The sequence below is a fragment of the Lissotriton helveticus genome, chromosome 1_2, assembly GCF_964261635.1.
Source record: "Lissotriton helveticus chromosome 1_2, aLisHel1.1, whole genome shotgun sequence".
Taxonomy (NCBI): Eukaryota; Metazoa; Chordata; class Amphibia; order Caudata; family Salamandridae; genus Lissotriton; species Lissotriton helveticus.
The window spans coordinates 409,123,563-409,138,990 of record NC_136058.1 but is presented as its reverse complement, the minus strand read 5'-3'; the positions used below and the strand labels follow the sequence as shown (position 1 = coordinate 409,138,990).

The 15,428-nt window shown below is 44.7% G+C and overlaps 1 protein-coding gene across 1 annotated transcript in view; it reads right to left on the bottom strand.

The window, feature by feature from the left end:
• LOC144804675 (phospholipase A2 inhibitor and Ly6/PLAUR domain-containing protein-like) overlaps window positions 1–14,703 on the bottom strand; it is a 47,169-nt gene extending 32,466 nt beyond the window's left edge. Inside the window, exons 1-3 of the mRNA XM_078671924.1 lie at window positions 14,512–14,703; window positions 13,051–13,189; window positions 11,757–11,912 (exon numbers count right to left, since the gene is read on the bottom strand). Of these exons, the coding sequence (XP_078528050.1) occupies window positions 11,757–11,912; window positions 13,051–13,189; window positions 14,512–14,703 (487 nt within the window). The remainder of the gene's footprint in view (window positions 1–11,756; window positions 11,913–13,050; window positions 13,190–14,511) is intronic.
• Window positions 14,704–15,428: the final 725 nt, after the last annotated feature.

Below are 15,428 nucleotides of genomic sequence, written 5' to 3'. Positions count from 1 at the left end.
TCCAACTCTAGTATGCCAGTTTCCAGTTCTCGTGAAAGCAACGAGTATTAGGCCTATGTTGCCACGTTTTACAGTGTGCACGTTAATTCACCGCATTGTCCCCGTTTCTAGGCCTCAATGGGCCCGGACACCAGATTCAAACTCCAGTCTCCTGAACCCACTCCGAGGAGCGATGCAGCCCCCACCTGCATCCCTGACCCTTCACTTACTTCCTGCCAAGCAGCGCGGTGCCCGGCCTGGCTCTGCCTGCCTGTCTGCCAAGAATATGTTATGCCTCTAGTTATCAGTTCAGCTTTTCGTCTTCACATTCCTAAGCTACTGAACCGCATAAACATCTCCAGCTATGGTCTAGTCTTTCTGTCTCCATGCAAGAGAGTTACTGTATTAATATTCATAGAAGATTCATAGCACACGCAATACATGTAGAATATATGCATGCACCAGCCTTAGTGTCAAGTAGCCTTTGCCCTGATAACTTCTAGATTCTATCAACATGTACTCCAAACACCAGATACCAGATATGCTATAGGTACATGTCGTCCTGACACCGCAGACTTTAGTCTCCTCTTCTAGTGCAGAAGTCATAGCCCCCAGTTCTCCCCGGTAACACGTCATGGCCCGTTTGCGCGCACGACTAGGTTAAAGGTCCCAGCAGTTCAGGTAGCCCCCTCCATGTTTCCGCCCATTCATGACACTTCTGTGACGTTCTCATCACATGTCTACGTGCACGCCCTGTGCACGCCTTCTTTTCACGCCCATGTGTTCTTATCTTACGCTTGTCACTAGTTACGCCTTCTGTATGTAATGTAATTATGATGTTTTACTATATATAAACCTTGTACTGTTGATGAAACGTTGCAGCTGCCTCTCTATTTTATTTCAGGCTGTCCCAATCCAGTCCCTTCCCTTTTTGCCTGAATAAAGCCCGTTCGACTCAGATTCCTCGGATCCTGCCTCTTATTTATTGAGCTATCTGTTATTATTAATGTATTCAAAAATAGTACCGGTAATTAATTATTTATTTACCACAGCTTGCATAATGATAGCATTAGTATCATCCTGCGTGTCTAGGTTTTGTAGTGCTAATAATGTACACTCCAGCGCTGCCTTCATTTGCTCTAATGAGGTGTCATTTTAAAAAATCCTGGCCAATTTGACTTTTTGGAGGTCATTGCATAGAATAATATCTGCAGTCACCCTCTCCATTATCTGTGTCTGTTTTTGTAGGAAACCAGATACCTGCAATGTTAACAACAGAGGATTGTGGTCACTTTCACTTCTCTCATGGACCACCATGACAATAGGAGAAGACCGTAACTCCAGGTTATTAAAAAAGTAGCCAATACGACTACTTCTTGGCCCATTACAATATGTATGAGAACCCATCGTATCTGAGGGGGTCCTCCCATTAACCGCCCTGATGCCCCCCTCCAGACACAGGACTTTTAATTGAAGTACAGCCTCTGTCCATTTCCTTGTCGGTGCTAAGTCTAGGAATAGGAAGCTCCATTGGACGTCCTCCTCGGCACTAAGGCAGCCATCCTCATAATCAAGGGGCTTGAATGACCAGCTGAAATCACCTGCAATCACCAGGTTACTACTGCCCATGTTGTTGTCTAAGAAGCTATTGAGTAGAGAGATGGTGTTTGATAATTTACCACCCACCAACCCTCTTGCATATATATTAATTACTAATACATCGGATTTTTCGGGCATAAGAGAATAGCCATGATATCAGGGTTATCGATTGGTACCTCCTCAACCCTATAGCCAGAGTGCTGCCTGATACATATGGTAAGCCCTCCTGAGGGTCTGCCATTTTGTCCACCAAGGGTTGGTTTGGAAACATTTAGATAACCTGAGAGATAGATTTGATTGAGTGACCATGTTTCTTGTGAGGCCCATATATCATGGTCCTCTATAAACGCTGAACAATCTGCTGATGATATGTTAGAGTGCTGTGCCGCTGTATTCCAAGAGGCAAAAGCCAACCTTGTTATAGTAGGTTTGTGGGTGATAGAACTGTGAATCTACCTGGATACAGTTCTCCAGGGCACTTACCAACATGTCTGGGTTTCGATTAATGAGGGAGGTGTTAGGGCTAACATTATTGTTATCTATGGACCTAGCCGACCTATTCACAAGCATTAGCCCCCCAGTGGGCTTTTTTATAAAAATAATGCATGGGGGTCCCACCCCCTATGCTGCCCCGGGGACCACCACTTCCCCGGGGTTTTATCAATTGTAAGCCGGGGGCACGCTCCCCCCCACAGCCCCGGGGAATGCCACCTCTCCAGGACTGTGTGTATATATATATATTTTTTTTAAAGTGTGTGGGGCAAGAGCCCCCCACATGCACCGGGACCCACCACCTCTCGGGGGCACTCTGTATGCAAATGTTGGTGTCCATTATGCCCATGGGGACGGCCACCTTCCCCGGGCTTTAAACATTGGGAGGGGAGCCATGCGCCCCCCCTCCTGGAGCCCTTGATGCCCTGGGGACCGCCACCCCAAGAACACTGCTATTTGCAATGACAGGACGGGAGCCGCGTGGCATGGAAACCTGCTCTCGCTTCATTGAAGCAAAGCAGATGATTGTTTTTGAGCGAGGGGAGTTGCATGTCAGCAGTTCCAATTGCTCAAAAGCAATGACGGCTCTCTCAGGAAGCCTGAAGCTGGTGGGAGGGTGGGTGCATTGGGGCTCCCCCCATGCTCCCCAACACAATGGGCCCCCTTCAATATTATTATTATTTTGTTAAATGAAGCACAGCTCCGGGGATGGGGTCGCCGGGCCAATAGAGGCCTAAGGAGGGGGGTTTCCTGACCCTGCTCTAAAATTAAAAATACCAAACAAAAAAAGTTAAAAAAGGGCAGGCCCTGGAGGACGGGGTCCCTGGGGACCAGATAATGTAAAAGGAGGGGGGGCCACACAGCCCCCCTTTTGAACCGCCAAAAAAGCCAGCTTTGTGCATGAGGCCCTGCCCCCTCCCTGCAGCACTCAGCAAACTTGCCCACCGGGTACCTCCAGTAAGTGCCACAGAGCTGTGTTGCAGAGAGGTGGTCTGAGGCCACACCCCTTTTTACAACACTCTGCAATGTAGCTTTATTGCGCTTACTGGAGGTACCTGGTGGGCTAGTTGCCCCCATGGACCCTCAGGATGCAAGGGGACTTAATCCCCCTACTTAGAAGACACCAGGGGCACCTTTGCAGAGTGCTGGAGGGTGGGGGTGGGCCTGATATAACAAGTTAGCAATCCTACTGTGTGGGACTTACTGCAGGAAATAAAAGGGGTAGTTGCCCCCAAGGTTGACGTCTGGGGCTCACTATCCCTCCTATTACGTCTGCTAAATCCCACACAGTGGATTTTGCTAAAAGTTGTTTGAAGGCCACGCTCACCTTTCTCCATCACTTTGCCAACGCGGCTGCTATGTTATAGTTAGAAATTAGCATTTAAAAGCCTTTTAATTTCACAAAAACACATAGGCTTCAGGGACATTATAGTTAGAAAATCACATTTAAAAAACCTTTGAAATTCACAGAAAACACATAGGTTTCAGGCACGTTATAGTTAGAAATTAGCATTTAAAAAAACTTTAGAAATTCACTGAAAGAGCCATAGGTTTCAGAGTCGTTATAGTTAGTTGGACATTTCACTCATACAAAACCAGAGAAATTCCAGCGTTATAGTTAGTTCAGCTAACTATAACTTGCGCCCCCGCAATGCACTGCTGATGACGTCACATATTACATAATTCATGACATGGTCAGTGACATCACTGATGACATCTCAAATGCATATATAGATTTCATGGGGTCAATCTATGTGAAAGTTGAAATTATTGATGTCTGTGTTGTGCTTTGATTCACAACCGTCAGAGGTTTGAATGCTCTTGATTTTGGTGTTGAGTGTTAGAGCAAAGACGAGTGATTTAGAGTAATGAACAGTATCGGTGAGAAGTCTTAGCACTTGCTAAGTGAAGTCTAGGTATTTTTCAAGTTCCTGCAATTAAATATGATGCCCATCTCCAATGTTCCTGGAGTCAAAGACACAGAATATACACTCCTTCCTTATATTCTATGTAGGAAAGTAAAATGTGATTCTTATGGTTACCCCCACTTTTTGCTTGATGTACTGCTGTTTCTGACTAGTCTGACTTGGATCCTGCTAATCAGGACCCTAGTCTCTTTGCTTTATCCCATGAATTGTTATGGTAAGTACTTAGGTACACCCCTCAATGAATACTGGGGTAGCCTGATCACTCCCTATTATATGGTACAAAGGTATCCAGGGCATAGGTATTCCAGAGTTCCCCCATGGGCTGAAACATGCATTATCCCACCTAAGGGAGACCATTCAAAATGAGCATGCCATTGTAGCGTATGTAAAGGCATACGTTTTCTTATATCTAGTGTCACTGCGCTTGAAACCTATAAGTAACCCCTACAGCAGGCCTTTTCAATCCTGAAGGCAGGGTGCTCGGGTCTAAGTGTGGAGGTGCCCTTCCATGAGCAGGACACCCTTACAGCCTTTGGAGTCCATTTTCCTGGGTAGTAAGTGAGAGAGCCATATAACATGTAGAGGGGCACTGCGTCATTCTGCGATGACCATCTCAATACTGGCTGCAACAAACCATGTCATGTTTGGTATCAAACATGTTGGAATCATAGCACTGGAAAGGGCCTCCGTAAGGTCCACAGAGATTCTGGTAACAGCCTTCCAGACCCAGGCAGCACAACATGGCTGCTTTCTCCCAGAGACACAGTTCTGCCCTCCTGCTGCTGAGCTGAGCTTGAGCAGGCGAAGGCAGAACAATCGGCATCCTGTCACAGAAAAATGTGACCACCTCCCAGATAGAGTGTATTATATTGCGGTCGGGTGGGATTGCTTGCCACCACAACATAGTCTGCGTGCAGGGCACACTTGTTGCCCTCCATGCATAGTCTGGTGCGAGACTGGACAAAGGACAGGGGAGTATCCTCCCCCTTGTTTAGCCATCCTTAGGGAGGGACCCCTGAATCGTCCCAAACTTCCATGCCTGTGCACCAAAAAGGAACCTTTCAAGGCCTGTGGGCACCAAAGACACCTGAAGGAATCTCCCTTGAAGTAAAGAAGTCAAATTCCTGCATCTGCAGGCACCTCAAATGAGCTGACCGGTCTGCTGATCCTGAGCTCCTCCGGACTCTAAAAAGGTCCAGCAATACAGATAGTAATTCTTCACATCCCACAAGGCCTGCCCTGTCCTCTCACCAATTTTGAGGCCTGTATCCCTCGTCTGAGCTACCGGAACCATACTCCTGTGAAGTGAGTTGACTTGCCATTGCTAAGGCTTGTTCACTTCTTTATACCAATATGTTTCGGCTCCAAGTTGCCCCAACCTTAAGCATATCCAGTGACTAAGATTTTCATTCCCACTGTATCACTTGCACCATGGGCCTGCATCTCTTAGTGAACTTCTTGAGGTTCTCCGTGACTCCAGTGCCACCAGCCTGTGGGTCCTCTTGAGGTTCACCTCCGAATTTTTCTGGGCTCCCCTGATTGCTTGGGCCTACCCTGAGTTCCCTACTTATGTTGAGTAATGTGATGTGATGTGATGTGAAATTTTTATAGCGCGCTGACACTCCAAGGAGTATCTTGGCGCTGCGACTCCTGATTACCAGCAGATAACCACAGCTGGACTGCCCATGTTGGAGAGGAGGGATCATAGCAGGGCTTTGCAGCCTGTGTCTGACAGTGTGTAAATCCATGTTTTCAGCATTTTTTTGAACCTTTGCTCCGTGGTGGCTTCCCGGAGGAAGTGGGGTAATTTATTCCATGCTTTAGCGCCGATAACTGCTAGGGATTTTCCTCCTTTGGTTGTCAGCCTAAATCTAGGAACGAGGAGGAGATTGGCTGTAGAGAATCTCAGGGCCACGTGCAACAAGCTTTTTTGCATTCGCAAACGGCGCGAATCGCAAAATTCGGCCGTTTGCGAATGCAAAAACCTTTTGTGGGATGCATCATTTTTTTTTCAATTTTCCCAATTTAAGAAATCGCAATTTTTGACGATTTCTCAAATTGCGTTAGCATTTAAGAAATCGCTAATTTTGCGATTTCTTAAATGCTATGCATGATTTTTTTTAATTTGCGAATTCGCAATTAGGAAGGGGAATATTACCATGAAGTAAACCTTCATGGTAAATTGCGAAAAGTTTCAAAAATGCAAAAAAATGCATTTTTGAAACTTATATTTTACACACACACATGCCCTTGGGACATGTGTGTGAAGAAAATGTACTTACGTGACATTTCAGGGGTGCAGGGGGGGTCCTTTTGATCCCCCCTGCACCCTTGAAATTGCATTCTCATTTTGCGATTCCTTAATTGCAAATTTGCAAAATGAGAATGCCTTCCCATTGATTCCTATGGGCCTCTAGGCCCATAGGAATCAATGTAAAGCAATTCCTTATTTGCGATTCGCAATTAAGGAATCGCAAATAAGGAAAATTAGGAAATCGCAAAAACTTTTGCGAATTCTTAATGCATAGGAATTTGCAATTCCTAAATTGAGATTCCTTAATTTTCGCAATTTAGGAATCGCAAATTCCTACAATGATGCATGTGGCTGTAAGTTCCTGCGTCGGGTGATATTGTATAAAGTGCCTACGCAGGTACAATGGCCCTGATGATGGAAAGCTCTGTAGGTGAAAATAAGGACCTTGAACAGGATGTGCTTTTGTACTGGGAGCCAGTGTAGGGCATCTAATGCAGCAGAGGCCGAAGATTTTATGGGCCGTCTGAGGACCATTCTGGCGGCTGCATGTTGGACCATCTGGAGTCTGTGCAGGGCAGATTTATTTAACCCTGCATACAGACTTTTGCAGTAATCTAGTCTAGATGTTATCAGCGCCACTGCAACCGTCCGTCTGGCACTCAGGGGGAGCAGGGCGAAGAATTTTCTAGGACCCCTAATGATGTTAAAGCAGACACCTGCCACTTCTTTGGCTTGTTGTTTAAAGGACAGGGTGTTGTCAAATTTGATACCCAAATTTCGTGCTGCATTGATAGTCTTTGGTGGAGCCTCTGTCTCCTTAGGCCAGCAGTCGTGAGGAGAAAAACAGTTATTGGGTCCAAAAGGCACAATTTCTGTTTTCGCAGAGTTACACTTTAAATGATTGTTCGTCATCCACGTAAAGGTTGCCGATAGGCATTCCCTCAGGGTCATTTCCGCATTGGTTTGGTTCTTATCAAGAACCAATACCAACTGGGTATCATCGGCGTATGCAATTGTACTAATACCGAAAGAAGAGATCAGTTTGATCAGGGGAACCATATACAAGTTGAACAATGTGGGGCTCAAACTGGAGCCCTGCGGGACCCCTGTTTTCAGCACTTTCTCCACAGAACAAAAATTTCCCAACATAATGATCTGGCGCCTGTGTGCCAGATCATTTTTAAACCATTCGAAAACGGTTCCCGCTATGCCCGCATTTGCTGGGCGATGTAGAAGGATAGCATGGGACACCATATCGAACGCTGCAGAGAGATCTAATAGGATCAGGACTGCCATCTTGCCCTGATCCAATGCAGCTCGAATGGTTTCAGTTGAGGACAACAGTGCAGATTCAGTTGAATGTGTGCTCTAAAACCTGCTTGACATGGGTGAAGAATTTCATTCTCTTCCAAAAAAGCCATAAATTGCTTATTAACATACAATTCCGTTAATTTGCAGAGTGCTGGGAGGAGTGAGATGGGGCGCAGGTTAGAAAGGGTCGCAGGGTCCTGCAAAACCTTCTTTTGCAGTGGTCTAACTGCTGCCACTTTCCATTATGGGGGGATTTCACCTGATTGGAGGGATGAGTTTATGATAGAATTAATTCCTGGGTTGACCTCTTCTATTATTGCTTTAAGCAACGTAGGGGGACAAGGATCGAAGGGAGATCCTGACTTAATAGCAGATATCCCCTGGTATGTGTCTTCCAGACTAATTTGATTGAAGGTTTCCCAGCAGGGTTTGTATATATTTGTGTTCGTTTTATCCTCTAACTCCTCTTTCTCAAACTGAGGGAAGTCTTTCATGAGGGTATCTATTTTCTGTACGAAATAGTTAGCTATCTCGTCACCGAGGGTCTGGGAGGGTGGATCTCGTGTGTTAAAACAAAACTTTGGGCTTTCTAAAGCTGTTAACAATTTTAAATATTTATTTCTGTTTATTGCTAGAGGCTTCAATTTGGGACGTGAAGTACTTGGCTTTCGCGCCTTTTATAGAGGCATGATAGAGCCTCCTTGCTCTCTTGTATACCTCCTTTTCTTCGTTCCCATAGTTTCGTCGCCACCTCCGCTCTAGAACTCTAACTTTATCCAACATTTCTTTTAGTTCACATGAGAACCAGGGTGCAGATATCCTCCTTTTTCTTGATGTAAAACTTCTACCTGGGTTTTTAATCTGGTTTCTGATCGCAGTCATCCATCCCTCAAATCTCTGTTTATCTATTGTGGTATTCCCTGAGAGAGCGGGTTTGCTCTCCTTCACCCATTCACCAAGGTCAGGGTGCTCTATGATTTTTCCCCAACAAGGTGAGGATATGCCCTTTTTTGATGTCTCCTTTATCTTTATCTCATTTCCCTCTATCTTAAGGCTAAATTCAATGAAATAATGATCGGTCCAAGATTGCCGTACAGGGGGTTCCACCGTCATTGCGTTCATATTGGAACCAATGCAGTTGAGAGTGTGTCCAGCCTCGTGAGTCACTTCTGATATCCTCATCGTCAACCCCAAAACATCCAGCATTTCTTTAAAACTGGAGTCTCCTGGACCTTGCTGATCCAGACATTGCACATCTTTCAACTTCCCTTCTGGTTGCATTTACCAATGTTTTTACATGCTCCCGCCAAACACTGATTCCTCAACTCTCAAAATCTGATGTAGGAAAGCTCATGTATGGCTCCTGGTCTTCCAGTGTCTCCTCGTCCACATCCCTGCAGTTCTAAGGTCACTGTCAGCCCTCCTGCAACCCCCGGCATCAGTGGGCATTCCTCTTCCGTGCCTCCGGGTCACTCCTGTGTGTCATAGACTCTGTCCCCTCTGCTTACAGGTTCTTCACATCTCGAATCCACCTTTGGCTTCTACTGGACAGTTTCACCTTCCCCAGCAGTGGCATTTTCCTGAAATCTCTCATTGATTTCGACAATGGTTTCCGACGCCACTTTACAACTATGCACCCGACCTCCTTGGTGCAGGTAACCTGGTTCCTAAGGTATCCACGGGTGGGGTGGCTCTCTAACCTACTGTCTTCCAAGGGATTTCTTCATGGTCCACTGGGAAGGGTCCTTCTTCTTTAAAATTTCAACCGCGACTTACCCATTGACTTTTATTGATCCAGCGGTAGTGTTACCACACTGCACGCGGCCCCCGTCGACCACTGTGTATTATGTTCTACGTACCTGTTTCTATTACAAAGTATTGTGAGTATTGTGTATATCTCCAGCTAGGAGATATCCAAACGTGTTAGTGAATGTCTTATAATAAATACATATTTATATAAATACATTGTGTGGTTCTTTTTCATTTAATCTATACCTATACGATCATGTTCAAGTAAAACGAGCTGCTTTACACGCCATCTGCACTGAAGGCTGCTCTCAACAACTACTACTCAGAGACATTTTTAAGGCTGTCTAAGACCACTAAATTCACCATATTGGTTGTCTGGACTGGTGCTGGGTGCCAACTTACATGTGTGTGCATCACATACCAGGCCAACCTCTCACACACCATGTCACTGAAGTGTCACACTGTGTGAACCTTGCAAATCCCTTTTATCACAACTGTCAGTCAAAACACTGCATGTCCCGTGCCCATCCCATCAGTTACACATGACATAATCACAGACTGCATGTCCCTGCACAGCCCCTCCTTTACAGATGACAGAATCATAGACTGCATGTCCCTGCACAGCCCCTCCTTTACAGATGACAGAATCACAGACTGCATGTCCCTGCACAGCCCCTCCTTTACAGATGACAGAATCACAGACTGCATGTCCCTGCACAGCCCCTCCTTTACAGATGTCAATGTCTTAGAATGCATGGCCCTCCGCAACCCCTCTACAGAGATGACATAATCACAGACTGCATGTCCCTGCACAGCCCCTCCTTTACAGATGACAGAATCACAGACTGCATGTCCCTGCACAGCCCCTCCTTTACAGATGACAGAATCATAGACTGCATGTCCCTGCACAGCCCCTCCTTTACAGATGACAGAATCACAGACTGCATGTTCCTGCACTGCCCCTCCTTTACAGATGACAGAATCACAGACGGCATGTCCCTGCACAGCCACTCCTTTACAGATGACAGAATCATAGACTGCATGTCCCTGCACAGCCCCTCCTTTACAGATGACAGAATCATAGACTGCATGTCCCTGCACAGCCCCTCCTTTACAGATGACAGAATCACAGACTGCATGTCCCTGCACAGCCCCTCCTTTACAGATGACAGAATCATAGACTGCATGTCCCTGCACAGCCCCTCCTTTACAGATGACAGAATCACAGACTGCATGTTCCTGCACTGCCCCTCCTTTACAGATGACAAAATCACAGACGGCATGTCCCTGCACAGCCACTCCTTTACAGATGACAGAATCATAGACTGCATGTCCCTGCACAGCCCCTCCTTTACAGATGACAGAATCACAGACTGCATGTCCCTGCACAGCCCCTCCTTTACAGATGACAGAATCATAGACTGCATGTCCCTGCACAGCCCCTCCTTTACAGATGACAGAATCACAGACTGCATGTCCCTGCACAGCCCCTCCTTTACAGATGACAGAATCATAGACTGCATGTCCCTGCACAGCCCCTCCTTTACAGATGACAGAATCACAGACTGCATGTTCCTGCACTGCCCCTCCTTTACAGATGACAGAATCACAGACGGCATGTCCCTGCACAGCCACTCCTTTACAGATGACAGAATCATAGACTGCATGTCCCTGCACAGCCCCTCCTTTACAGATGACAGAATCACAGACTGCATGTCCCTGCACAGCCCCTCCTTTACAGATGACAGAATCATAGACTGCATGTCCCTGCACAGCCCCTCCTTTACAGATGACAGAATCACAGACTGCATGTCCCTGCACAGCCCCTCCTTTACAGATGACAGAATCATAGACTGCATGTCCCTGCACAGCCCCTCCTTTACAGATGACAGAATCACAGACTGCATGTCCCTGCACAGCCCCTCCTTTACAGATGACAGAATCACAGACTGCATGTCCCTGCACAGCCCCTCCTTTACAGATGTCAATGTCTTAGAATGCATGGCCCTCCACAACCCCTCTACAGAGATGACATAATCACAGACTGCATGTCCCTGCACAGCCCCTCCTTTACAGATGTCCGTTTCATAGACTTTACATATTCTAAACATCCTCACGTTTAAAGGTGTTGGAGTAACAAACTGCCTAATCTCTCAGTTTCAGATATTGAATTTATAGACTCTAACCCCCCTGCACATCCCCAATGTTATAAATGTTGGAGTCACAGACTACGCATGCCCTGTGCATCCCCTATGCTAGAGATGTCAGAGTTAAGAATGTACGTGGCTTGCGTGCCCCTCTGTTACAGAACATACCCTGCACACCCCCTGAGTTAGAGATGTCACAGACTCTCTGTTACAGATGTTAGAGTCACAGACTGCATCTACCCTTCACATTACCTGTGTAACAGATTTCAGAGTCCATACACACACTCTCATACATACCTTCCACCTCCCCTTTGTTGCAGAAGTCAGAGTCACAGCATGTTCTACTGATCCGGAAAGTGAACACGGAGTTTTGGAAGTAAAGCTCTCTTCCACAGGCCGCTTCTTTGGAGGGATTCATACAGTCCTTGAACGCAGTTACAGCAACAAGATCTCCTGTTGGCACAAATACAAGTTTTGATTAAACAAAAAAAGATCTCAGTATGAGTTCCTGAGCAGATATGGTTACCTTTAAGGGGTCTGGGTGAAACAACCAAACCAAGAAAAAGTAAGGGTTTAATGTGTTCAAATAGCTTTTATTTCAGTGTTTATGCACCAAATATCCCTCCTCATTTTTTTTATGGGGTGTCACACTTTGCCCCTACCCCTGTGATGATTACTCCATTATTTCGCTAATTTTGAACTCAAATGCATGTATAACTTTGTCCACACTTCTAAACCACTTTCAATAGCTCACAGTAGATTTCCAACCCATCTTTTTATGCCAACTGTGCCACTCCATACAAAAGAAGCCGTTCTTATGCAAATCAGTACTGACCTGATACCCAAGAGAACAATCCAGCTTGAACTGCAAGTCAATACACTCTCCAGAAGGGAACACAAGCACCACAACCCTGTTACACCATTATAAGGCCTCCTTAGTGAGGTGTAGCTGAGTTAGGGCATCTGGCACCACAAGCAAGGGACCCAGGTAGGAATGTATGCCAGCCTACATCTTTTACACAATCAGTTACTGCCATGTAGATACAACAGAAGAGCATTCTGAAGTTCACAGAGACACCTTACAACCAACCACTAAATGGCCAGAATCAGTTCTTAATTTGTGCTGGTGTTTTCTGGTGCTTTAAACCCAGACTTATTTCACAGTGGCACACATTTATGACAACTCTCGACATGGTGGCTCTGTTAGTCTATTTTTGAAAATACACCTAAGAAAAGTGTTTAATATAGGATTAATAAAATAATAATACCAAAGTGCTTGCTCAGGTCCTTCTTACAGCTTTGGTTCACCTGGTATAGTCATACATTCAGGACAGTAATGGTATATAGACTCTTCACTCTATAATCCCCTCTTCCGTTGCCCTTTTACATTCCACTCGGTGCCAGAACACTCCATGGAGTAGTCATGTTCTCAAGAAATATCATTATTTATTCATTCATTGATTTATTCATTAACTCATGTAGGTGTGCCGTTGGTACAGGTATCTGGCAGTGCGGACAAGGACCACAGGTGGTGCAAGCTGCAGTGTCCTCCTAAGGACAGAGTTACAGATATGTGGCATGTGGCACTCACCAATTGTGGTATTCTCCACTCCTTTTTCGCAGTGAGTGACATCAGGAGGGCATTGCTTAAAGATACCTGAGCATTGGGTGGTGCCGCTAGCAAGACACTTCTCGCAAAGTAGGCAATCTGCAGGAAAAAGAAATGCAATCTAGAAATCCGAGCAATATCTGTAAAAAACAAGTATGGGGCTTTAGTCTTAGAGCGGGCCACATTCACACTTCACATGGAATTTTTTAGGAATAAGGAGAAGAGAAGAAAGTTCTGGTACTTAGTGGTACAAAATATAACAGAAAATAGGTAATGTATCAGAGAGTTCCAATTGTTTGGAGAGCAGAAAAATGAAGTAATATAAACACAAGGGTGCTAAAGAAGAGGCGAGAAAACACTGAGGCAGAAAGAAGATTATAACAGAATGAGACAGAAAGAAACCAATAAAAACACACAAATGGCAAGACTCAGGCACATAGAGACAGACGGAGCCTAATAGAAATAGATGACAACAAATGCAAAGATCTTGAGATAACTAAAGCATTGACACAAACACATTTGATGAGCTGTATTGTGTCAAAGAGAGAGAGAAATCAGAACAGCACCATTTTGACTAATATATTGTGTTTTTCTTCGTTCTGTGCTGGAGCAAAATTGATTTCAGTAGGTCTGGGAACAGGGGAAATAAACAACAGACTATGAACTAGAACAGTAGAATTCCCTCTAGACCTAAATTACTTTAAATACTGGCAAAGATTTCTTAGAAATGGGGCATCATGAACATTGAATTACAAAAAAACATGTTTTTTTTAATTTCTCATTACGTATTTTATATTTAATTTTCTTCTTATATACTTTTTATATTCGTTACGCTTTGTGTTTATTATACTTTTCAGGCTTAGCAAGAAATTTTCCCAGATACAGAAGTATTTGTGGCTTCTGAATTAAAACATTATCCTATTCACATCTATATTTTGGAAATCACATGTGATGAAATTATATTACAGTCATTCAGCAATTCCCCTACACTCAATCACACCTCTTTCACCTACCACTCATGTCTCTTACACTCACCACATTCATACTCTGCACCACCAGAACAACACTGCATGTACAGAAGAGAACCAGGTGATATGATCAACCCTGAATAGCTGTGCTGTGAGCTGGGATGCCACACTCTATCTCTTAGCCGACGCACGTTTCAATGGTACTATTGCTTTTTAAACACCTTCTTCAGGACTTGTTTTTATAATTGCTTAAAAACGGAGGGAAGGAGGGGAAAGATGATCTATTTGTGATGTTCTTGGGGTACTCTGGCAGTACAACTTATCTGTGCAGCTAGTGAAAAGGATAAACTCAAACTGCTAGTAATGAGGGAACCTTATTGGTGACGTCTTGTGCTGTCACAGAGGTTGGTGTAATAGGTACAATTATCCTTTGCTATCTCTAATGATGAAGTTAGGTGGTTGCATCTATCAGTACTTGACTTGGAAGATCCTCTACAGAAGGCCTTAGTTGGTATGTATATGTTTCTTTGTTATTAAACAGGGATGAATGGTCCTCTGTCCTTATCTTTGCATGTCCTTCTTTGATAATAGACGCTACACCTTGACAGTCTATATAATCTTTCAAGAAGGTCGCACGCCCTTCACTTGTCAGCTCGCCATCCGCCATTGCTAAGCTTTATAGTGCAACGCCATCTCTGTAATGTGCCGCGTGGGTTTCGGACTGGAAGTGTACCCTTCCACTATAAGATTCTGTGCTTAGAGATAATTAAAAAATGTTGTTCATTAGAGCACTCATGGAAAGTTGGAAATGTTTGGAGAAATGGGCTTATTTACAAGCGCCTTGCGCCGCTTTTGCTTCATTTTTAACATGGAAAAAGTTATGTACGTGTGGCACAAGGGGCTTGTAAATATACCCAAAAATATTTAGAGTGATGCATGTACAATGCAAAGGCTCCAGTAATATTTACAAACCCTCACACAGCCTGATTTCACAGCATTGCATGGATTGTTTCATCACCGTTTTTTAGCTTGCGCTATATTCTGTTACATTTCAACTTGGGTGTCGTTACATGATTGGAGCATGGGCTTTCCCATGAATTCTGTCATGGATTTTGCTGCATTTCCAGATTCTGTAAGAGTTCTGAACCTGGGAAAGTGATGAAATGCTACGCCTTGCCAAGCAATGGGGATTGAGGAGGAATATATTTATTTCTCTTTGTTATTCCCTCTTTTCATATGTGCTGCATTCTGCAGTATGCACAGAAAGAGGAAAACGCCCCTAAAGATCCTCCCTGCACCAAAAGAATCCTTCCAAGAATGCACTGTAAGTGTTTGTGCATCTCCTTCTGAGACACTGAGGACACAAGAGAGCCCTGTAGTAAGAGGGTCTGG